At 38.6% G+C, this 25,037-nt stretch overlaps 1 protein-coding gene and 1 long non-coding RNA gene across 11 annotated transcripts in view; one reads left to right on the top strand and one right to left on the bottom strand.

The window, feature by feature from the left end:
- Window positions 1-25,037, bottom strand: part of LOC131813790 (uncharacterized) — a 58,224-nt gene that overhangs the window by 16,911 nt on the left and 16,276 nt on the right. The window contains exon 2 of the long non-coding RNA XR_009346978.1: window positions 21,753-21,979. This is a non-coding gene — a long non-coding RNA (uncharacterized LOC131813790). The remainder of the gene's footprint in view (window positions 1-21,752; window positions 21,980-25,037) is intronic.
- On the top strand, window positions 728-25,037 carry SERTM1 (serine rich and transmembrane domain containing 1). 10 transcript variants are annotated; one of them, XM_059144274.1, is made up of 5 exons: window positions 740-1,076; window positions 2,832-2,889; window positions 3,079-3,104; window positions 9,387-9,488; window positions 22,182-23,738. In XM_059144274.1, the coding sequence occupies exon 5, from the start codon at window positions 22,364-22,366 to the stop codon at window positions 22,685-22,687; it is 324 nt and encodes a 107-aa protein (XP_059000257.1). In that variant the 5' UTR covers window positions 740-1,076; window positions 2,832-2,889; window positions 3,079-3,104; window positions 9,387-9,488; window positions 22,182-22,363; the 3' UTR covers window positions 22,688-23,738. The 10 variants fall into 10 exon arrangements, 8 of the variants coding, with proteins under 8 accessions (XP_059000257.1, XP_059000252.1, XP_059000255.1 ...); XM_059144269.1 differs by having other exon boundaries at window positions 2,828-2,889; XR_009346977.1 differs by lacking the exon at window positions 3,079-3,104 and having other exon boundaries at window positions 728-1,076; window positions 2,828-2,889; window positions 22,867-25,037.

Raw genomic sequence — 25,037 nt, 5'->3', positions numbered from 1 at the left:
GAGCTCAGGGTGAATGCGGCAGGGCAGGAGGGGGTACCTGAAGGTAGAGGAAAAGGAGCCATACCAATATTTCACAAGTGCTCCACCCTTCACCGGGCAAATAGGCAAGAGAGACAATTGGATTGTTGAATGTCTGAGTAGAAGAGACCACAGACATCAAATGATCTGTTGGAATAAGTTTTTCAGTTGAAAAACACGAATCCAGAGTCTTTAAGTGAAGATCGTGGGTCTGGTAACCTGGTAACCGGTTAGTCTTGTCAGTTAAAGGCTCATTTCCCAGAGCTCTTTTAAGGTCTATGACTCTCTCTAAGCCAGTTACCCAGTAAGGACTTTTAGGGTTGTCGGTTGTCCTGGCAGTGATGGAACTCCAATCCTATTCATTTCATCTGATGATTTGGCAGAGGACACAGAGGGGAAAGAAGAGAAAAGCATCACCACGAGATGAGGCGATACCCTCATGCAGCTCAGAGCTGAACTTGATGTCTTGGACTTGTTGTCTGTAGTGGGGGTTGCGTGGAACTCATAATAGACGTTTAAGAGGAGGTAGAAACTTGGCATAAAGTACATGTTTTCGCCTGCTGAGAGGTCTCTGAGTCTCCAGAGAAACTGCACCCCCGTACCCCCCCACACACAAAAGTTAACGGCACCACACCTGCCTTCCCCAGATGGGGCTCCCTGTGCGAACGCCTCTTCGTCCTCCAGGATTTTCCAACACCGGCTCAAGCTCCTCCCTCGCCCGAGCAAGACTGCTGTCCTAGAGCCAAGCGCCAGCCAGAGCAGCGGCTGGGGGGCGGCGAGGAGGGGGCCGGCTCGCCGCCATTGGTTGTGCGGACCAGAGGGGCGGGGGAAAGACCCGCGGTCCCGCGGACTCCGCGGCCCCGGGGCTCACTCCAGCTGCGCCCACTGCCCGCCAGTGCGCTTTGGTCCTGCGCCGCCTGCTGAGCCGACATTCCCGCGGACGGCTTCGCGGGCGCGGATAGCTGAGACAGGGGCGCCTACGAGGAATTCAGCGCGGCCCCAACCTCACTCGGGGTGCTCAAGTGCGGCCGGGGAGGTCGGCACGTCCGGATCCGCAGGTCAGTGAGAGGCTCCCGAAGCCTCCCTCGAGCGGAGGCACTAGAGTGGGGATTCGGAGACGCCCGAGGTGCCGAGCGCTGAAGGAGGGCTAGCCCTTTGCGAGGAGCGTCCCGACTCCTCTCCTGGGGCGGCCTCGAGTTCCGGAGCTTCCACTCCCTCCGGAGCCGCCCCCCCAACCCCCGAATCTCCCTGGCTCCCAAAGGGAGGCTCCTTCTCTGGACTCCCCTGAATCTATCTCCTTTGTGGCCGGCCGTGTCCTTTATGGCCCCCAGCAACCTCCGCAGGTCGGCTTTCGCGATTCTCGAGATGACTTCCCTGGGCTACGCAGTGCCAGTAGCCCCAAGATGACCCGCTTCAGTCCCCGACACAGAGCCCGGAGGATCTGCCCTCGCGTCCGCTGTTGCAGAGATTGATTCCTGGGTGCAAGCGTAGACAGTTCTACACTTTGCAGAACGTGCTTCTAGGTGCATTCTGTTTGCTTTTGCCTTTGTGGTATGCGCGGTCATTTGTTTGTTTTGCGCCTATCTGGGCACTCGCCACGCGCACACTGCATGCTTTCCACCTTAACGGTGGCTCACCCGAGTCTCTCCACCCATTTTAGTGGCTTCAGATCCAGGGAAGTTTTACCTGGCGCTGAACACTTGCGTTCCCCAGCGTCAGTTTCCGAGTTCCCGAAAAACCTAGAAGAAAACTGCACCAGCTACTGGAATCCCGTGTTTCCCTGTCGAAATGCGTGGATTATGGGCAAACTGAGTTCGTGTTTAGGAAAGAGGTGTGTGATGTGGCCCGCTCCGGGTAACAGAAGGATCCCTTCATTCACAGAAACAGCTTGGGGCCAGGTTGGCGGGATCTGCGCGCTTTCTGCGGTTGGATGTCTGGGGCCGACCAGGCTTGGTTTGGTGTCAGACTCTAGAGGCAGGGTCTGTTTCTTAACCTTCGTTTCCTCTGCCTGTTAAATTTCCTTTGGAATTTTTTTTTTTTTCCCTAAAGTGTTGAAGTACTTAAGTGGTTCTTTGTGGTTGATAGTTGGATTGGATGGCTCTGGACATTCTCAAAGCCATTGCATTTGGTCGGGTCCACACTACAGGTGCAAAGGGCACGAAATGGGCAGTGATTATGTCCCAGGGCCAACCCAAGAGACCACTGCTCAAGATCTTTCTCCTCGGGAGCTTTTTGCTTTAGATTTTTCTAGACTCATTGTCACACAGCAACTGATCAACAGGAAAAAAGGCAAGATAAGTGATACTTTTCTCTTAAAAGATTTGTCTCAATGCAGTCTAGCTGCCCAATGCACCCTCCTTTAGAAAGGAGGGCATATTTAATCAGCTTAAGGTATGCAACTAATCTGAGTGTTTTAACTTATTTGTAATCTAGCTCCTACAGATTCTTAAATCTATTTTGTGACTAAAATGCTTCATTTCACTAAGTATAGAGGCATCTTGCTCCTACCCACACCGTCTCACTTGTACACACTTTATAATCAGCACCTAGTTGATCCCTTAATGCAATTGCTTTTTGAAGTGTATATTAGTAAGTCTGCCTTGCCGAGTTGCACTGACACGACTCCCACAGGACATGTCCTTCAAATGCTGGGCATTGTGGGGATGGAGAACCATCTGCCAACCTCTGAAATATTCTGGGAATACTGAGTTCCAGAAAATGGGTGGGGTATTACATTTATGTATTTTTATTTTAAGGCTTATTATTTATTTGGCTTATGTATTTATTATTTTTGATTTCTTTACATAAGGCAGAGTGTTCTGAAGAGCTTGACACAGGCTCATGGTTCTCATTAAAGAAGCTTCATGTAAGGTAAGATCCATTCCATTTTCCTTGCTGTAATTTCAATTCAACAGATTTTATTGGATGTCTATGTTGTGTACAAGCCTGTCAGGAATTAAGAGATAAATAATGGTGTGATGATATGTAGCATCAAACCCATTAGAGAATTTATATGCAGGTTTCTTAAGAGTTTTTTTTTCTTTCCTTTTTTTAAATCAGGGCAAATGAAGGATGACAGCTGATTGGTAAGAATGATTAATCACACTGATCATTAAGTAATGTGGAGTCATTCATTTATTGTGAGAATGAAAGATTAACCCATCAGAAGCAAAACTCTCTGATTTGACCTCTATTCAGATCTAGTTTCTATTCTCGAAGCTTGCTGTTCTCCCTTTTGTATTATTTCATCTCTGTATTTTAATATGCTTTTTTAAAAAAGTTGTAGACTTTATTTAAATAATTTTATATTTAATTTATTATTAGAGAGAAGCAAAATGTAAAATTATGACTGAATTTTTGTGTTTTGTTCATTTGGGTTTTTTAAATAGTAATTTAAGAACCTGGAAAAATACATTTCTAAAAGGTCCTGACGTCAGGCACTGTGTAGGTCCCACTTGCCTGGCTCTTGGCACCCATGAGCCATTCAGTAAACATCTGTTAAGTGAAACTAGAAGCCAAAAGTAGTATTGTAGAAGAATGCCATTTTCTTCAAATAGACATGTGTGGAGCATATTGCATTATTATATTACTATGTATTACTATGTTAATATAAAGCATCCCAGGCTTAACTTTTATTATTATATGTTATGATTCTTAATGACAGCTAAAAAATAAAAAGCCTTTAAGTTAGTTAAAGGAGTAGGGAACCTAATAAAGAAAAAGCTCAAACCAAGTGCATGAATTGGCAGGATTCCTTTTAGCTAACAGATCTAAATAGAGAAATCAAGCCACAGGCTTAGGTGCAGAAGTCCATGATACATGCACATGTGGATCAGCCTTTGACTTAGAACTCAGGAAGTCTATCTGTGCATTCACTGATCACTTCAGATACATGGTAGCAGACGAGTAAGCCAAGTGCTGGAATCCCTTTTGTTCTGATTCTGATTTGTGGCAGATGTGTCCATGGGATATAGTGTTTTGAGTTGCTCAGTCTTGAGATACAGAATGCCTCCTTCAGGAGTTCCTTATGGGGGCACCTGGGTGGCTCATTGGGTTGAGCCACTGCCTTCGGCTCGGGTCATGATCCCAGAGTCCTGGGATCGAGTCCCGCATTGGGCTCTCTGCTCGGCGGGGAGCCTGCTTCCTCCTCTCTCTCTCTGCCTGCCTCTCTGCCTACTTGTGATCTCTCTCTGTCAAATAAATAAATAAATTCCAAAAAAAAAAAAAAAAAAAAGGAGTTCCTTGTGTATAGGATCCATGCTCCTGCACACATTTGGAGGCAGGAAATAATCACTGTTTAGTCTAAGTTTTTTTGGCAACAATAATGACAAAAAATGGTGATTCTGAATAGTCAAGTAGCCCTATATAAATTACAGAATCTCTAAGAATGAAATGGCACAACCCAGCTAAAACAGTGTCAGTATTTCAAAGCTCTGAATTTATATCAGGAATAGGATAGACTATCATCAATATTTCCTAAGTTCCTAGGTTTTAAATTCTCATCTATTAAGATACATGGGAAATCAGTCAGTCCAGATTTATAATTTGCATTATGGGTTTGATTGTTGATGCCATTGATGTTGTTGATATTGTTGATTTTTTGATATTGTTATAGATAATAGTGAGAGGATATGGAAGTTGTAGCCTCTGATACTTGTTAAACAAGGTATCTTATGGTAACAGACCTGAATACAATTTTTGATGAGAAACAAAAGGATAAGGTGGCTGTAAGAACCTATTTCAAATTCACAATGAAAGGAATATGACTTATACCACAGTTAAAGCAATAAACAATTCATTCAACACATAGATTCACTCTTCAGGGAAAGCCAGAATGGCAGCTCTCCTGATTAATTTGCCATTAGTCTGGTACTGATTAGAACTGCCTGGTAATCTATTAACTATTGCCAATTAAACTGGTTTGGTTCTTGCTCACTTTCAATTTCCCTGTGACCGGGATTATAGCAGCTGGATTTACTCTTCTCTTTTCTTAAAGAGAACATTCACATATCCCATAAAATGCAAATATAATACAAAGAGCAATTAAGCCCTATTGGACAGATTGACTTTCTTGTTTCAGCCAGAGAGTCTTAAACTTTGAAAGAAAAGGTACATATGAACCATTTCAAAGGTTTTGTTAAATATATATGCAGTACAAAAAAAAGGAGGAGGAGGAATAGTGGTGATGGGGAGGAGGGAAAGAAGAGAGGGAGGAGAAAGAGTTCCAGGCTTAAAGACCAGTTGCATTTTCACTGCATAAGCTCTCATTAAATTTTATTTCTATTTTTTTCTCATGAAAATATTTTTATTGCTTTTTTCTCTGATTATAAAACAAATATTTTCTTTGTATCAAAATTCAGAGACATGCACAAAATTAGGATGTAAACAAACATACCCATATCACCTGCTAACAAAAACTGTTAACTTTGTGCACAACCTTGTTCAGTTTAGTTTTCTTTTGCATGCCTCTAAAACTGTGTATGTGCACCTAGTAGTAGTAGTGCTAGTAGTTGTTTTATATAAATGGAATCATACTATGCATTATTCTGAAGCTTAGTTTTTGACTTAGCCCATACATGTCTGGCATCTTTCCGTACTAGCAAATGTAGTCTTTTTCATTATATTACTTACAATCCTCCATTGCATGACTCTTCTACCATTTATTTAACCAATTCTTGACTCATGGACCGCTTGGTAGCTCCAATGTTTAGCTACAGAATAATTCGTCTTTGTGCATGTATCTTTACACTTGTCTGATTTTTCCCATGGGGTAAATTATCAGAATATAAGTAATATTGTTAGCCTACAATACCATATATTTTTGGATGAAAAGGGAAGCACTCAATTCATCCAACAAGTAGGAGATATTCTTTGCTATGGCCCAGAATATCTTTTATATGCCTGTCACATGATATTTTCTGCCCTTAAAAAAAAAAAAAAAACCCATTTGTTATATGTTTAACAGTCATATAGAGAGGTGCACAAAGTCATAAGTATATAATTTATGATTCATGTGTTCAATTTGAAAACACCCTTGTAAATGGAACCCAGGTCAAAAAATATGTTTTTACTAATACTCTCCTTGATGGCTTTCATATACCTTGGCAACCTGGCATTCTAACTATTCCTCATGAGAAAGTCCTTGGTGAGCTTGTTGACCTCAATTTCCATCACTCAAGTACACGATTAAGGGCACTGTGACTTTTAAAGTGACAGAGGACTATTGATGGGATCTCAGACCTTCAAAAGGACTACTTGCCAACAAAGTTGGTCTGGCACTAGACCAGCTCTTTCCTTCTGTCCCGTTTTTCTTTATTATCCCTATCAGTTTTGGACCTGGTTTGGCACATATTTTGATTCATATGAAGAATTAACCTCTGGATAACAAAAGATACTGAATAACGTGTTTTTCATCTAATTACTTCTTGCTGGCCACCCAGCTCAGCTCTGAGTATAGACTGGATTTGGAACCAGAAAAGGATCCTGGGCTCCTAATTTGTGGTTTCAGTCACCAGCTATCTCTTTCTGCCATCCTTTTCCAAAAGGTGTATGAACAATAACCTTTAAAATTAATTTACTTAACTTTTAAAGACTTCAGTTTCCTGGTTTATAAGGACTTCTAGCTACCCAATTCTATGAAAAATGCTTTCCTTTGGTGGTTGCTTATTTAATCTTTGTTTTGGTATTATTTGATTTTTTTTTTTTAATAGAGGAAAGGTAATGTTCAGAGAGACCATAGGGAAAGAAGGAATAACTTAGATACATGATAAATGTTTTAAGTCCATTCCAGAATGAATGAAAAGGAAAACCAAATATTTGTGCTCATGTGTTTTCATTCCTTTTATTATTTTTCTAAGAAGCTAAGGTCTGGATTATTTTTCTAGCCCAATACTGCTTCAAAATACATTTACTATAACTCCTCAGCTATGTTCACAGTGATGAGTTTCAATATTTATAGTGGATTCCTCCATCCTTTTTTTGGTTATCTCATGAATACTTGACTAAATAAAACTTTTGTTGAAAGACACGGCTGTTTGATAAAAAGTATGCTCAGAGTTTGCTCTGGAACCTGAAACTATAAATTTAAATTTATATTTAAATGTATGTTGAATTTTATTTAAATTTATAAATTTTATTGCCATAACTTATAATATTAAGGGTGTGTTCATCATTATATCATTATTCTTTAATATTGAGTACTTATGCTTTGAGTAATTGATATGATTTTATATGAAATCATTTATTCATTCATTCAATAATTATTACTATATTTATTAATATAATAAATTCTCTTTTCTTTGAATTTTTGGAAATTTGGGAAAAGTGACACATCACTTCTGGGTAGAATATGTAAGACCCCATGTGAGATTTGCCATGTCCCTTCCCTCTACTGAAGTAATTGTTTAAATATGGGAAAGCTTCTGTCCCAAGTGAACTGAGTGAACACCTTCACTCCTTGTTGGCTTTATTAATTTAGTGGAAACAATTAATGCACTTGTTGTTTTAAGCCTAATCTACCTTCTCCTGACTAATACAAAATCATACAAAGTAATACAGTGTATTACTTTGTATTAATTACAAAGTATTAATACAAAGTAATAAATATTACTGTATCCCCAAATAGAACAAATACGGAATACCTCTCCAAGAAGCTTCAGATTTCTTCATTCCTTTACTATTTTATTCATGCAAACATCCAACAAATGCTTACTGGATGTCTTTATATAAGACATCGTGCTGTTTCACTTATAAAGATAAGTGAAATGGTAGTCCTCGGTTTTAGGAGTTCATAGTCCATCAAAGCTTTAGACCAACAGGTAAACAAATAGAGTAAGTATAATCAAATGTGAGAAATGCTAGTGTAAAAAGGTCCAGAAATTGTCATGAGAATGCAGTAGGAGCCAGGAATTTGTATAGAGAAAGTCGGTGGGGATTTGTATTATGAGTGAATAACCAGATGAGACAGAGCAGGGGAAAGTTTGAGTAGAGTCTTGAAGAGTGGACAAATTGGGCTAAGCATACAGAAATTTAAAAAAAAAAAAAACCTCTGGGAGGGGCGCCTGGTTGGCTCAGTGGTTTAAAGCCTCTGCCTCTGCTCAGGTCATGATCTCAGGGTCCTGGGATCGAGCCCCGCATCGGGCTCTCTGCTCAGCAGGGAGCCTGCTTCCTTTCCTCTCTCTCTGCCTGCTTCTCTGCCTACTTGTGATCTGTCTGTCAAATAAATAAAATCTTTAAAATAAAAAATAAAAATAAAAACCTCTGGGAAATCAAGAATAGTTGCTACAATTGGACAATCAATCTTAGGAACAATGGAAAAAAAATGAGACTGGAAAAGTAACATGTGGCCAGATTAAAAGAAACATACTAACATAGCACAGATAATATAAGATCTTTTAGATTTATTACTTAAGATGGTCACTGTAAAAATTTTATGTGCAATAGACTCTTGTGTGTAATGGTGATATTTTATCACTTTCTTATACATAGTTAACAAACAAGTATTTGTTGAATGAATAAATGAATGCACAAAAAGATACAGTTTTTCAGAACCAAAGGCAACACCACTGTCTCATTACCTGTGTAATTTGACAGTACTACTTGTTTTTTTTCCATTAGGAGTAATAAGTTATTCTTAATATATCTTCACTATCTCTCACCTATTCTCATGTGAAGCCATTTGTGTATGTTTAAGTGACAGCTGGTCAGGACTGTCCTCACAAGTAGTACCTCAACACTCCCCAGCTTGCGAGGGAATATATGTTTGGCTGTCTCAGGAGCTAATTCTCATCCTTATAAACCTTACTCTTGCATGAAATTAAAGCTAGCCCATCCTCTACAACCTTCTTTCTCACCAGTGCCATAAGGGGGTTTCAATATATTACATAGACAATTCTTGCAACTCTCAGTTATATTCAGAATATGAATTCTTTATAGTCAATTTCTCAAATATCCAGCATAACCTCTACTGTTATAATATAGTAAGATTTTGTATTAGTCAGGAGAAGGTAGATTAGGCTTAAAACAACAAGTGCATTAATTGTTTCCACTAAGTATTAATAAAGCCAGCAAGGGGTGAAGGTGTTCACTCAGTTCACCTGGGACGGAAGCTTTCCCATATTTACCCAATTACTGCAGCAGAGGGAAGGGACATGGCAAATCTCACACAGGGTCTTACATTTTCTACCCAGAAGTGATGTGTCACTTTTCCCAAATTTCACTGGCCAAAACAAGTCATCTGGCTACCTTAAATTCAAAGGTGATGGGAACATGTAATCCTGTAACACGTCTGGAAAGAGGAAGGAACAGCAGAGACATATGAACAGCATGAATGACCACAAGTCTTAAAATTATCCCTCTTTTACTCTCAGGATCCCTGGAGAGAAGGAACGAAATGAACACAGAGCATTTGGAGACATAGGGATATAGATTTGAATTCCAGTCCAGCCTCTAAGTGGCTGGATGATCTTGGGGTAAGCTTTTAAATTCTCTGATCCTTAATTTCCTCATCTGTTAAAGAAAGATGAGGGATAATAAAAGAGCGGTGAAGATTAGAGAAAATATACATGCACCATATGTACACATGAACACACATACACAACTAGTACATGCTTTTATTTAATTTAATAAATACTGGCTACTGTTGTTCATGTTGTTACTACTGTTTCCCCAAACTGTTGTGCTAGACATTCTTTCTCCTACGTAACATCCTGGGTATACCTCTCTGCCTATCATGTTCTGAAGACATTCCCATTCCACAATGATGTGGGAATGCTCCTGTCACCTTCTTTTTTCCCCCTCTGCTTCCCACAAATTTTCTGGCATGATATGCCCCCTACATCCCAGCCTATACCATTAAAATAAAAGAGAACTAAAGACTAGATATAAGAGTAGTGGGCGCTGTGTGAACATATGTTTCTGACCAAAGCTATTCCGACAAGTGAATAAAAGCCACAGAACCTACAACCTTAAGGGTAAGGTAGAGAGCTCCACTCTGATAATGGACAAACTGGGTGTGGTGCAAAAACAATGAATACTGTTACACTGAAAAGAAATAAAAATATATATATTTTTTAAAAATCTCATATAAGGGACGCCTGGGTGGCTCAGTTGGTTGGACAACTGCCTTCGGCTCAGGTCATGATCCTGGAGTCCCGGGATCGAGTCCCCCATCAGGCTCCCAGCTCCATGGGGAGTCTGCTTCTCTCTCTGACCTTCTCCTCGTTCATGCTCTCTCTCACTGTCTCTCAAGTAAATAAATAAAATCTTTTAAATAAATAAATAAATAAAAATAAAAATCTCATATAAGAGATACACATTGTTTCCTTGAATAAAACCGTATTTATTTATATTTTTAGAAGACTATATAACTATTTCAGTGATCTGTTTTTTATAATTCTTAATTATTTCTCAATTACATCTCCTTATATTTTTTAAAAGACTATTTTATTTGAGAGAGAGAGAGGGTGGGTGTGTGTGGTGGGGGACAGGGGCAGAGGAATAGGGAAAGCAAGAATCTCAAGCAGACTCGCTGCTGAGCACAGAACCAGAGACACAGACATGGGGTGAGATCATGACCTGTGCTGAAACCAAGAGTCAGATGCTTAACTGACTGAGCCACCTAGGTGCCCCCACCTCCTTACATTTTTAAGTTTAACACATTCTGGGAGAATTTGAACCCACACTTGTTTATTGCTTCCCTATTGTCTTTGACAGATTCTCATCTTGAGTTGTTATCTAAAATGACAACAAGCTGCTGAGGACTTGATTTCCTCCCACACTTGATAGCCTGCCATATCATTTTGTTCCATGTTACAAGGAACATGCAGACATTCTCTTTGTTAGCCAGACTTTTGAGTTTACTGTACCGCCTGAGAGAGAGACAAACAAACAGAAAAAGAGAGAGAGCAAGCATTAAGGCAATCTCTGCTATTTGATTCAAAGCAAGAATTAGCAGGACCACGGGAAATCCAACATGGGAACATGCTTTCCTGATGAAGGACATAATGTCCTGTTCTGTCCCCTGCCCTCCCTGGTGTACCTGGAAATCCTGGTAGATGAGTAATTTCAGAGTCATAAGAGAGCACATTGTCTCCTTATGGGATTGGTGTTTAATGTAATCCCTGCCTAAAATCTGACTCCTCAGATACTCATCATTTTAGGGTACCTACCTATATTTGCAGTCATATAATTGGTGATGACTAGCAAAAGCTCTATTAATATCAGTGTCCCCTATTTTTTCATTTGTAGCTGCATTTTGCATGATGATTCAATTTCTAAATTGTTCATTGGCCCCTGTTTCATAAAATATGGACCATGGACTATAAGAGAGTTTTTGTGGTCAGGCTTAGCATCTTGCCACACTAGAGGACTCACCCAAACCAGGATGATTAGGGAGGTGGCTGCTAGTTTAAGAGTTTTAAAGGATTTTGATCTGCAGAACATACTATTTGAAGCCTATCTGACACCTGCTGCCTTAAATAGTCTCCAACTTGTACTTAGTTTATTTGCGCTTTTGTTTCCTGAGGTCCCTGTGTAGAATCTGGGCCTCACTGACAGCTGTGGGCTCTCACCAGGAGTCTACCTCATTTGTCCTTATTAGAAAACCACTCTTGGGGGCGCCTGGGTGGCTCAGTGGGTTAAGCCGCTGCCTTCGGCTCAGGTCATGGTCTCAGGGTCCTGGGATCGAGTCCCGCATCAGGCTCTCTGCTCAGCAGGGGGCCTGCTTCCCTCTCTCTCTCTCTGCCGGCCTCTCTGCCTACTTGTGATCTCTGTCTGTCAAATAAATAAATAAAATCTTTAAAAAAAAAAAAAAGAAAAGAAAAGAAAACCACTCTTGTGCCTGAGGGCATTATTATAAATAAAATAAGTCTGAGAACTACTCATAGTAGTTACTCATATAGTTAACTCATATAGTAACTACTCATATAGTAGTTACTCATATAGTACTCATATAGTGTAGGATCTCACTTATATGTGGAATCTAAAAATCAAAAGAAAGCAAACCTGAAGTCAGCTATAGGGAACAGACTAGAGGTTGCTGGAGGGGGGTGGTGGGGGGCTGCATGAAATCAGTGAAGTGATTGAAAGATAGAAACTTCCAGTTAGATATTAAGTCATGGGGATGTAGTGTACAGCATAGTGACTATAGTCAATAATAGTGTATTATTTGAAAGTTGCTCAGAGAGTAGATCTCAAAAGTTCTCATCACAAGAAAAAAATTTTAACTATGTGAGGTGATAGATATTAACTAGACTTATTTGATCATTTTGCAATATACACAAATATCAGGTCATTATGTTGTACACCTGTGTGATATTGATAATGAATATATATTCCATCTCCTCCCTGTTTATGGCATGCTAGGAATATCCTACCTGATGAATGGCACAAATGTGTCTTTTGTTATGTTAATTGAGGTGACTTTTGAACCACACCTAATGGAGAGGGCTGGTTGCTAGAGGAACCCACCTTGTGATTAGAAGGTTGGAAGTTTGAGTTCAACAGGGAAGAGAGAAGAAAAGGGCAGGAGGTTGAATCAATCTCCAGTGATGGATGATTTAATCAATTATGTCTATGTAATGAAGTGTTCATAAAAACCCGAAAAGACAGGCCAACCCACGGACATGCTGGGAGAGCGGCACACTCAGCATGGAAGTTCCGTGCCCTTTCCTCATACCTTGCCCTCTGTATCTCCTCTGTCTGGTTATTCCTGAGTGATATCTTTTTATAACATAATGGTAACGTAATAAGTAAGATGTTTCTCTGAGTTCTGTGAGCTGCTCTAGCAAATTAATTGAACTGGAGGAGAGGGGCTTGGGAACCTTTGATTTATTGCCAATCAGAAACACAGGTAACATCCTGGGGTTTAGGATTGGTGTCTGAAATGTGTATGTTGAGGGGAAGGGTCTTGCAGGATTGAACCCTCAACCTGTGGCATCTGAGGCTATCTCCCAGTAGACAGTGTTAGATTTGAGTTGAATTACAGGACACTTAGCTAGTATTCCTAGAATTGCTTGTTGGTGTGGAGAATGGCTACTATTTCTGCCTCACAATTGGAACTAGTATCAGAACCTACTTAATCTAAAACTAAAATAATGTTATATGTCAATTATATCTCAATTAAAAAGAAAAGAAATCTATTTTCTCTTGACCTAAGATGCCTCCTTATCTTTGGATATTTACACCATAGGAGAGATGGCCATGGCCACTTCTGAAGATGACTGATGATATAAGATGAGCATAATTGGAGTCCATGATTCTGGAGGTCCATACTGAGATTCAGACCAGTGGGTGACAGCAAGCAGTGAAGTCATGATTAAGGCTGGCTAGTGAGTCACCACTCCTGGTCTTTAGGTAGCATTTCCCACCACGATGGATCCAGTTTCTTGGTCATATTAAACTTCCTCTAACTTACCCTCTCATGCTCCATCCCTAGTACCCATGGCTTAGTGGGCATAATGAGCTGATGGCAGAATCAAATAGTTGAGTTTTTTCAGTGTTGTTGGATAGATTCCTTTAAGGAATCAGGCTTCTGTCATTGTGTTTCTTTAGAAGCTTCCAACATTTTAGCTGATTTACTGCATATTATGCCAAGCATATTTTCTTTGCTTTTGGATTTATTTATGTATTTGAGAGAGAGTGTGGTGGGGGGCAGAGAGAGAGAAGAAGAGAGAGTCTAAAGCAGACTCTGCACTGAGCGCAGAGCCCAATGTAGAGATCAATCTCGTGACCCTGGGAAAATGACCTGAGCTAAAACCAAGAGTCAGATGTTTAACTGACTATACCACCCAGGCATCCCAAGCATATTTTCTTAACATCCTTTGGGACAAGTCATTTTTTTCCCCAACTTACATACTGAGAAATTCCAAATCTACTGAAAATTTACAAGAATAACAACAACAGACACCTATATATTCTTTAACTAGAGTAACCAATTGTTAACATTTTGACATTTGCTTTATCATCTTTCTGTATGTGTATGTAAATGTGTGTACTATTTTTACTTATTTATTTATTTTTGGCTGAAACATTTGAGTGTTAGTTGCTGACATGACACTTTATGGCTACAAAGTTTAGCATGCATTTCCTAAAAATAACATTCTCCTATATCAAACTTAGGGAGTTTAGTATTTACATAATATAGTTATTTAGTGTGTAATCTATAATTAAATTTCTCCAGTTGTCTTAATAATGTCCTTTATAACAAAGCTGATTTTCCTTTTAATTGGCCCAAGGTTATTGCATTGCATTAGGGGATAGATTTTGAAATCTGCCTTCTATTTCTTTTTCTTAGTATTCAGATGACTCCTAAATCATGTAACATGGCCAAAACTGAATGTATCCAAAACAGCCTGCGTAAGCTGCCAATTACTAAGCATTCTTTTTAAATATTCATTTTACTGTGGAAAGCATCATCATACTTTGACTGTCAGCTATTGAGGACTAGAAAATGAGAGAACTTATTTAGTAAAATTCATATGTATATATTATGCTAAACACTGGGCTAATATCCAGAAGGGATTGGCAATTCACACACTATGTAATCAACTAAGGTTCTATTTGTACTTATATTATGAGGAAAAATGGTTCATTAATTCAAGTAAATGCTGTGCCTTGATTAAAAATGTCATCACATAGAAGACTTTGTGAGCTGGAGACTGAAGACTTAAAATGCAAGACCTAAAACATTTATATACATTTGTGATATTCCCATCTCTTCTTGAGAAGCAGACTATAAAACACCTTAGTTGAAACAAATACATGACTGTAATTGCCAATAAAGACAGATCTGGATGGTGGCTTGCTTAAATAATTTGCTAATACTGAAGTTCTTTTAAAACAACCTATGTCTCAGGGGCGCCTGGGTAGCTCAGTGGGTTAAAGTCTCTGCATTTGACTCGGGTCATGGTCTCAGGGTCCTGGGATCAGGCCCCACATTGGACTTTCTGCTCAGGGGGGAGCCTACTTCCCCTTCTTTCTCTGCCTGCCTCTCTGCCTACTTGTGATCTCTCTCTGTCAAAATTAATTAATTAAATTAAAAAAAAAAAGACAACCTATGTCTCATCACTATTTTTTTTTTCAATTTGTACCTGTAAATGTGATTTTATGGATAGTCTCTGACATATTCCTGTGTGCAAAAATAGAGAATGAGATACATTATATAATTATATTCTTCTCCTCTCAATTAGTAAGATATTTTAAGTAGAGATGAAGCTTAGAGTTTAATTTATGGAGTGAATGAAATATTTACTATATATCCATTCTTATAAATTCAAAGTTTATGAGATGAGGAAAATTTACAAGAAAATTTATACAGAAAAATAACAAGCATTTATAGAAACATACAAACAGAAAGTTCCTCATTAAACACATTAGCTTGGATGCCTGTAGAAAAGGGAAGAAAATGGAATAAGGAATTAAGATTAAAAGGAATCAATGATGACAATAAGCTATGAACTAAGGAATATATGTATTTAAAGAGGAAGGTAGCAGTAGAAACAAACAGAAGTATTGTTAGGGAGTAATACAATACCATGTTCTCCTCTGATTGTAGTGAATGGCATTATGGCCCATGGCTGAGGAATCTGCTCAGATTTACAGTGGACATCATCAAATGGCTGTTGAGAAACCAAATTTCTGGGCTCTACCCTGTTCTCTTACAGCAGTTTTAGAGGAACCCAAAGCTCCCTGGAGCCTGAGAGAGTAGACTAGAGATACCTAGTGGTCTACATGTAAAGGTTTAAAGAAAATTGTAGCTAATCACAAAATTAACTTTATAAAAACATAATCTTTCCCAGTGTCATACTCTATAAGGGGACTGTTATGAGCAATTTGATTGAACCAAAAAAATATTGGATATAAATTATTTTGACTGCAGAGGGAGAATGAGAGACAATGGAAAAGGAAAAAAACACCATTTCATTCTTCTATGAGAGCGTGGTTTTTTTTTTACATACTAATGCTATGATTTAACCAACTCTAGATGCTCCAAGAATAACAAATGTTTTTTCCTATTACACTTCTAAAATACTGGAAATGATTAGATCTGAGTGGAGGGAGAGAAATAACCTGAAAGCCCTTACTAAAAATACTGTAACATCCTGAAAGGCCCTTCTTGCTTCTTACCTTCTTTCCTCCCACTGATTCATTTCGACCTTGCCTATGATCTTCAAGTCATTATTTCTCTGGCTCTTTGCTTTTTCTTTAAATGAAATGTTTAAGCCAGTGACCTTTTCTCCAGCTCCCTAAAAGAGACTTTCATTGTTCTGCTGCTGCTTAAACAGCTCCTGCTTCCTTCAACCTTCAGGTTGATACTTTTCTCATTTTGATTTAGACTCATAGTGTTAGCCAAGAGGGATCCAATATCCCCAAAAGGTAGGACAGAGCCCTTCCTGGCCTTTTCTAAACATCATAAAAGAGTCATGAAAATGCTGTATATATCTGGCTTTGTATTTGATCTGTTTTTTAACCAGAAAATTATCCATTTAAATTAACTTATTCTAAAATAGTATCATTCTTAAATAATTATTCTTCCTAAGGCAGTGTTTTGGACATAAAATCTTCATATGGAATATAAATATAACACAAATTTATTAAGAATACTTTGATTTTTCCAGAAAAACAGTGATACATAAATGCAAGGGAGGTCATATCTACTGTGACATTTGAGGTTGTAGAAGATGGTCAGTCCTTTTCAAATCCCCTTTTGAAATACTTTCTTGTGTATGAGGCTTTTTTTTTTTTTAACTTCACTCAGTACACCATTCTGTATATTAAGAAAGGTATATTCTGAATGTTTTGTGAACTATAGTTTATGTGTGTAATTAATTTTTAAAGAATTAAGACAAAATAACTGACCTAGCATAAAAGCATTCTGAGTATAATTTAGTTATTTTGTTAAGGAAGTATTTTACTGGGCCTGAGGGTAATCCAGATAGACAAAGGTCATCACCAGGGTAGAGAGATATAGGAGACTAGTCTGAATCCAAAGCAACATAATGACCTATACTAGAAATTGATTTTTAAAATATTTTAAGATTGGGACGCCTGGGTGGCTCAGTTGGTTAAGCGGCTGCCTTCGGCTCAGGTCATGATCCCAGCGTCCTGGGATCGAGTCCCACATCGGGCTCCTTGCTCGGCAGGGAGCCTGCTTCTCCCTCTGCCTCTGCCTGCCATTCTGTCTGCCTGTGCTCGCTCGCTCGCTCTCCCTCTCTCTCTCTGACAAATAAATAAATAAAATCTTTAAAAAATAAAATAAAATATTTTAAGATAAAATTTCAGCTCATACTAAGCTATTACTGTGTCATTTTTTAAATTTTCACCAAAATATAATGAAAAAACTCTGACTATATTTTCTGATCATTCATTTGAACAGTGGGTAAAGAGAACTGTTAATTTTAATTTTTTGTCTTACATTATCCAGTTTAGATCCATGAATTCTAGTGTATTATTCAGACTCTTCATCTTCTATATTTCTTCTCTAAGATGGTACTCTATTCAATATTTAATAACGGATAGACTCAATTTATTTCCTTACTTGATTTTTTTTACTGGACTCTTACAGGGACTAAGAAACAGAATTCACATATAGTTCTACCCTCTTAATGCGTTAATTAAGAGCAGTTTTCAAATATATGGATGGTTGAATCATCTTTGAATAAGGATAGCACATAAGATAGTAAACTTTATTTTCAATATTGTAAGCCCAATGGGCAAGTATTTGCCATTTACTCCAAGTGACAATCTACATTTAGAAATTGTGGGAAGTATGTATGTCAGCACCAACCTTCTCTCATCAACCAAAGAAAAAGCATTAAGAGCGAAGATAATTGTGCAAATGGTAAAGGAGTGGCTCGAGATCTCATACAAAGCATACTATTTTCTAAGCAGAACTAAAAACAGCTTTGCTTTAAATGTGATAAGGTCCCTACTAGATTTTGGAAATGTTAATTTCTATGTGTTCTACAGAGAAAGAATATATCATTACATTTTAATATCAAATTTTATATTTGTAGACAAAAACAAACATTTTACCATGTCGTGTTAATACTTTATCTTTCTCAAATCATTACTGTTGGTCTGGGACAACAGCCATTCTGGAGAATGACATAGCAGGACTTTATAATGATAAAATGTTGACACAACATCCTAACAGCCAGGGCACTCTTTATGTCTATAAGGCAACAAAGCAACTTACCCAGTTTCCCACAACAAAAAACCTTTCAAATAGTTGTTATTCACATAGACACGTTTTTGAATAAAGGTCGGAAACTCAGAAATTGCTGTGCCAGATTTGAGGCTGACTCTAGGCTGAGTTTTATACACCATTATTTTATAGAAGTCAAAGGCTCTGCCCACACACTGGCCACCAGAGGTCTTGTAGGGCTTGTGTGAGCAGACTCAGAGATGGGGGTCTGTCAGCTCTTTTTCTTTTTACCAGGCATAAAGGTACACGTCAGAGAGTATGCTTTTATTCTTCTAAAACTTACAATTCTTATAATCACCCCATGAGAATGAAAGCTTCCATTCTTCCAAAAGAGTCATAGAGGCATGCTGCTGAGTGCCATGGAACCAGAGACCCCCAGGTTTGCCTCTATACTGTCTATTCATCTCCCCACCTCACTGGGCTCATGGACACCTTATAGGTCCCCTCTTCCTCACTTCAATGGTGACTGTCTTTTGTAGATTTCTTCCCAGCACAGGTTTTTATGCTGAGACACAAAGGGAAAGTGGCTGACCCTGAACCAAAACATTTATAAAGATCTTCATTTATAATGTTGTGATCCAGCTGTCTCATTTTCCTTTCTCAAAAATCACTTTCTGAGGATAGTTCAGAAAAAAGAATCATCATGCCCATGTGACTTTAGGTGCCACCAAAATGACAGTACACTGATGCTGCCCTGAGACGTCAAGGCTATGCATTTAAGATGAAGTCTCTCTCTTCTTTTCTTTAAACCTAATCTGCTTGGAGAAATGGCCCAAGAAGCCTCATCTTGAAACATAGCCGTTTGATTTCATTTTCACAGCGCCATTTTTGGCCTCATTCACATGGTCACAAGTCCTGAACACATACAACTGGCCTCATCCTGAGCATTATACACAGACTATCAAAATGTTCACCAGAGCGAAAGAGGATTTATCAATTTTTAAAAATTCAATAAGTGAGAATTAATGCCATCAAATTAAAATGATTTCTAACAGTGCATATATTCTGTTGTTTCAAAGTAGAACAGTGAAATTAGATTTGCCTATCTGTCATTTAAAATTACAACATATTCTGGAAATGATATTAAATCTGAAATATTGGGAGAATATTTATATTATTTAATTGATAAATGTCAAATAATGACATGAGCTTTCATTTGTTCATTTCCACCATTCTTCCAAGCTGTCTTAGAAGATCAGATCTTTTCCCCAAATCTTCTTAAATCTCATTTCCTGTAAACTTTTCTGTAGACCATTGAGGCTCAGCAGTGGGCTTTTGGTCTGAAAGAAGGAGATCTTCAGAATGTGAAAAGTGTTCTTGGAATATTTATATATAAAGAAATACTTTTGTTTTAACAAGTCTTCTGGTAGGTGCTAAATTGCTGATACTCTAGTGACATTGTCTGTGTCTCCATCTCAACCCCAGAAAATGACAGATTTGGGTAATGAATCCAATTCCAGATGAATCTGTCACCTGTACATGTCAGGCTGTAGGACTAGCAGAGACCTGGAAAGTTCCTCTGTCCTTTCTAGGCATTCAGAAGGAACTCGTCTACTGGTACTTTACTTGGGCTGGCCTTTTATAATTTTCTAAGAATGCTTACGGAAATGTTCTTACAGACTAGGTCAGGACCTCTTAGCAAAGTAGGGAAGGTTAATGTTACTACACAAATAGGAAGACTGAAAAATCAAGATTAAATTGTGAGCTAGCCCATAGTAGGTAGCAGATAGGAACTAATGATGCAAGTCTTCATAATTTTCCTCTTCCCATCACAGTTGAGAAAACTAAGAACACAGTTGAGGCATGGAGTCTAGTCCATCCTCTGTCACTGTCTAGCTGTGAGCCTGAGTAAATCATGTCTTTGTGGCTTAGTTTCCTCAAGTGAGAATAATAATTCCTGCTCTACCAAGGAGCTGTAAGGAACACACAAAATGCATTGTCCCTTCTTTACCCATGCTAGGAAAAGAGGATGTAAAAATTCTTACTACTCAAATAATGGGAAAATTGAGACCAGATGGTATAAGGAGTTAAGATGAGCAGAAGCCCAAAATCCTGGCTTATCTTCTAATGAGATATTTCTTTTGTCAAATCAATTAGATTTTTTGTCTCTCCATTTCCTCAGCAAGATTTAGGAGTTCTTACCAAAACAAAGAATATTTTCTTTCTATTCAGCCCATAATGTTTCTAGCCTAGTTTTCTTTCCTATACATCATGCTGCCTCTGAAACTCTATTTTCCCTAAAGATGAATGGCTAAGACATTTAAATGCTATAAAAAGGCAAGGGATTGCCAAATCAGTGTGACACATTTGAGTCCCAATGTGATTCTCTCTCTCTTTTTTTAAGGTTTGTTAGGAGCCTGTAGCAGCCTAATGGAATTAAAATCACCAAGCAAAGCATAATGAGGAGTAGGAGTCAAATTATTTTAGGAACTACTAAGGCACTGTATGTGGCCTACTCAGAGGAACTCACTAGGATCATTAGCCTGCATGACACCCAGCAGGGACAGCCATTGCCGAAGTGTCCCCCCTTCTCAGGGATCATTAAGGCTGCTTAGCTCTGACCACAGTGACCAATGTCAGCCCCTCAAAGAGTCAGCCCTTAATTAGATCTGGAGAACAGAAGAGAAAGGCAAGTTTTCAAGATAAAATGCAGGGCAGAGTTTGGGAAAAGGGAGAGCCAGGGGCAGAGGGAATCTTTTCACATTAGCATTTCACTACAGCTGACACAAGGAGATTTAAAAATTTACAGCAAATGGATTGAATGCCATAAAGAGCTAGGAAGAGCATCTCTTCTGGACCTGAAGAGTCTGCCCCAAGGGACCTTCCTCCCTCAGGCTGAATTCCTCACCACCACGTGGACTTAGTGGGCTGGAAGCCAGGCAGAAACTGGCTGTGACTTTTCCAGTGATGAAGGAGAGGGTGTCTGAGACACACTGCACCCACACTTGGAGCCTGGGGAGCCATGTGGTGTCCCGCTTGTTACCTACCTGTCAGTCTGCTTTGCTTCTAGTGATTCTCAAGGGACCACATTAGGAAAGAGAATATGGTAAAGATCATTCTTTGCCTCCAGGCTGAGAGAAAATTATTCCTTCTCCACTCCTATTAACACACATACACACACCATAAACTTTATTTTGGTCCAAACCTTTACACTTCACAAAGTGCTTCCATGTCTATTTTCTTGATCCCTGAATAACACAGAGAGGGAATGGGGCAAGCTATACATTTTATAGATGAGAAAAGTGAAACTCAGAATAATGTAGGCCATTTGCCCAACACCTGAAAGCTAAAGGGGGAATTCAAGCCTCCCTCAAACCTACATCTCTTGACAGCAAACCTTGTACTTTTAAAGGGAATCCAACTTTTTTTCTTCAAAATTAATCTGAAGTTTTTTATTCAGCACTGAAGTACGCAGAACAAGGTACACACGTAGATCAAAAAGAAACATGAAGAAATGGCCCCTTATTTCAAGGAAATGAATTTTTAGAAACAAATCACATTATAAAGGTTCAAGAAAAAGCAAACTTACATGTGTGGCGTGATTCTTCAAAGTGGTAGAAATAAATACTGCTAGTGGACTGGAGGTGCGCAGAGTTAAATTTCTAGAGAAGGGAGGTTTGGTGCTGACTTTTTGGGTCCTATTCTCAGAGCATCCACTTGGAGCATCTGTTGAAATCACAGCAGATGGAGCACATCAGAAATGTATTTTCCTTTTTATTTATTTTAGTTCCTTGGAGAATCCTGGCATCTTAGGTACTGTGGAGGTAAAATAAAAGTTCATTTTTATATCATCGTTTGTAATATAATGACATAAACATTATCTATTTCTGGAGAAATAATTTTGTTCAGTCCCTTCCCTTCTTCAAGTGAAAACTAGAAATCAGGTTTAAATGTGGTATTTTGTGAATAATGCACTCAGCTGTTTTTTTTGTTGTTGTTTGTTTGTTTGTTTTTGCAGTGCCAGAGGACACCTGATCCCCTGCTGCCTTTGTCTGAAAACCAAGAAGTTTGTTGTGCTGATTTAACTTCCTACAATCTTTGCTGATGCTATCATTAAAAAAAAAATGCTGATTCTGTCCTTTTTAACCCCTTTGTAACAGACTTTTAACATACTTGTGCATTCTTTGACACTCCACAAAGATGTCTGAACCTGACTCTTCATCTGTATTTTCGGGTAACATGGAAAATGGAACTTTCCTTGAGCTATTTCCCACATCCCTGTCCACGTCAGTGGACCCTTCCTCAGGTCACCTCTCAAATGTCTACATCTATGTGTCCATATTCCTCAGCCTTCTAGCATTTCTGCTTCTGCTTTTAATCATTGCCCTCCAGAGGCTCAAAAATATCATCTCCTCCAGCTCCTCCTACCCAGAGTATCCAAGCGATGCTGGAAGTTCTTTCACCAATTTGGAAGTCTGTAGTATTTCCTCTCAAAGGTCCACTTTCTCAAACCTTTCCTCATGAAGATGGAAGAATGCCTGAATGGTACAGCAGCCTAGGTTTTCCCTTGCAGGAAGTGTCACATGAACGAGTTGCTTCATGAAAGAAATAACCCCTTTCTTTTCCAACCAATTAGACCTGTTTCTCCTCCTTCACCCCTCATTTCTTGTTCCATTCATGATGCTTTTCATTTGTGAATGTAGGAGTTGACGCTGACTCAGAGAAAATGTGTGCAAACCTCGAGGGGCAGAATTTCACACAAACCACCTGACAAATCGGAGCAGACTTCTTCAAGGTGGATCAGTTCATTTCACTCTGCTGGACACCTGAGGCAGAACTCATCTGAGGTGGCCTCACAGTGGGTGCTGGATATGGACTCTTGCACTTCATTTCTCTTACAAAACCGTGAAATCAACTGAGCTAGAAGAAACTGGCAAAATTAAGTCTGAACTATTTAGAAGATATTCTCCATATTTAAAAGATAAAGTGGAAACACCAAATTTAAAAAAAAAAAAAAAGTCAATTTAGATTTAATGTAGAACATTCCTAAAACCGGAGGCAAAATATGCTAAATGTTTTGTTTTCACTTTAACAAATGGGAATCACATTTATTGATGAATTAAGTCATCATGGAAAAGTACTGGAAGAATTTAACTTTTAATAGCAAGACAAATATGTGTTATGATGCAGTCTGTAATGTATTTTTGCCTCTTGGATTTTTTTTTTCTATTTATGTTATAGTCATAATACCCCTACTGTTGTAGAATTCTTTGTGATAATTGCTGCTACTAAGAAACATCCTAAGAGACAGCAAGAGGTTTTTATTTTATATCTATACTTTCTGTTAGTGGAAATTAGCATATGGAAAATATTCACTTAGTTCTGTTTTCGACAGTAATAACTCCTAGCAGTCATGTAAGCATGTTCCTTTATTCAGTTTCATAGTCTTATAATTTTAGCACAGAATTTTGTTAAGTCTCCCAGATGTCAGATGTTTGCTCACCCACATTAGGTTGCAAAACTTAAAGAGACTAAATTGCTAATATACATGTTATTATAGACTCCATGAATGTTACAGTTCTCTGAGAATTAGTTGTTCTATGTTAACATAATACTTTGCATTAGCATTCCAGGATGTGGGTTTTTATTAAAAACTGTGGACCTTCAAGTTATGTCACTGCTGGGAGATTAGTGGTCCTGGGAGTCATGATACTGTGGTCATCCAAGCACTGAACCTGGGGTCTTTATCCATGAAATGAGGCACACATGTGAGCATAGACTTGGAAAATGGAAAAAATCAAGCTTCCCCTAAAAACAAAACAGAGCAAACTACAACTTCTTCAGAGTAAGAATTGTCCTTTAATTTTAAAAACAAATGGCCCACAGCATAAACACAACTTCTTCAGCCTACAGAGACCACTGCATCAACATGCCCTGTCTTCCCATGGCAAATGGATCATTTCTTGTTCAAATATTTTCTAATCTTAAATAGTGGAGCTTCAATAGACGCTTTGGTTGACTGCGCAGGTAATACACTCTAGTAACCCGATTGGGATAAAAATCCACCATTTTTCCAAGGTCTATCTTCGTCATTCTAAAATTCTAAGAGAGATGAGGACTGGTAATGAGCATCTGAAGGTTTCTTTTCTTTTCTTTTTTAATCCATAAGCTTCACTTAAGTCAGACCACATTGACCTATTTATATCAAAAACGTTCCCAGACAGTCTAAGACCTACACAGAGTTGCTGTCCTAAAATGTGCAATTGGTGAAAAATTTGCCTCTGCTGCCATTTAAAGCATGGCAGTGTGTTGCAGTATTATTACATAGTGTAAATTTTGGACTAGAAGAACTCCACTATTTTAGATCATTATCAGCAGTCTCTCAATATGTGTATGTATGTGTGTGTACTAATGTATATATATTTTCTCACATACTCCTAATTAAAAGTTGTGTGGAAGCTACAGGATTGTAGAGGTATCAGTATTATCAATATTGCTTTTTTATTAATTTTGTGCTACTATGGTTATTGAGGAAGAAAGTGATTTAAAAATAATAATAAAGGAACAAGTTTGCCATACAATAGAACAATCTGAGTATGATCTGTTCTAAGGGGTAACTTCATACTCTTTCTGAAAGTAAAACTGCTTTAAAAAAAAATCTGCAGGCCTATCCCTGCCCACACCCACTGCCACAATGGTTCTTGCTCTCCAGGTTAAGTAAAATAATTAGAAGCAACATTTACAAATGAAAACGAGGACTTGTCAGTTTTGCCAAGGTAACAGATTGCACAATTTGAGATGAATTTGTGTTGTCTAAGAAGTTCAGAAAGGTTAGAAGACTGGTTTATAAATAAAGAAGTAGAGCCCACTGAAA

Source organism: Mustela lutreola, chromosome 13, assembly GCF_030435805.1.
Source record: "Mustela lutreola isolate mMusLut2 chromosome 13, mMusLut2.pri, whole genome shotgun sequence".
Lineage (NCBI taxonomy): Eukaryota > Metazoa > Chordata > Mammalia > Carnivora > Mustelidae > Mustela > Mustela lutreola.
Note: the sequence above shows the minus strand (reverse complement) of the source record. Positions and strands in the feature narration are given on the sequence as shown.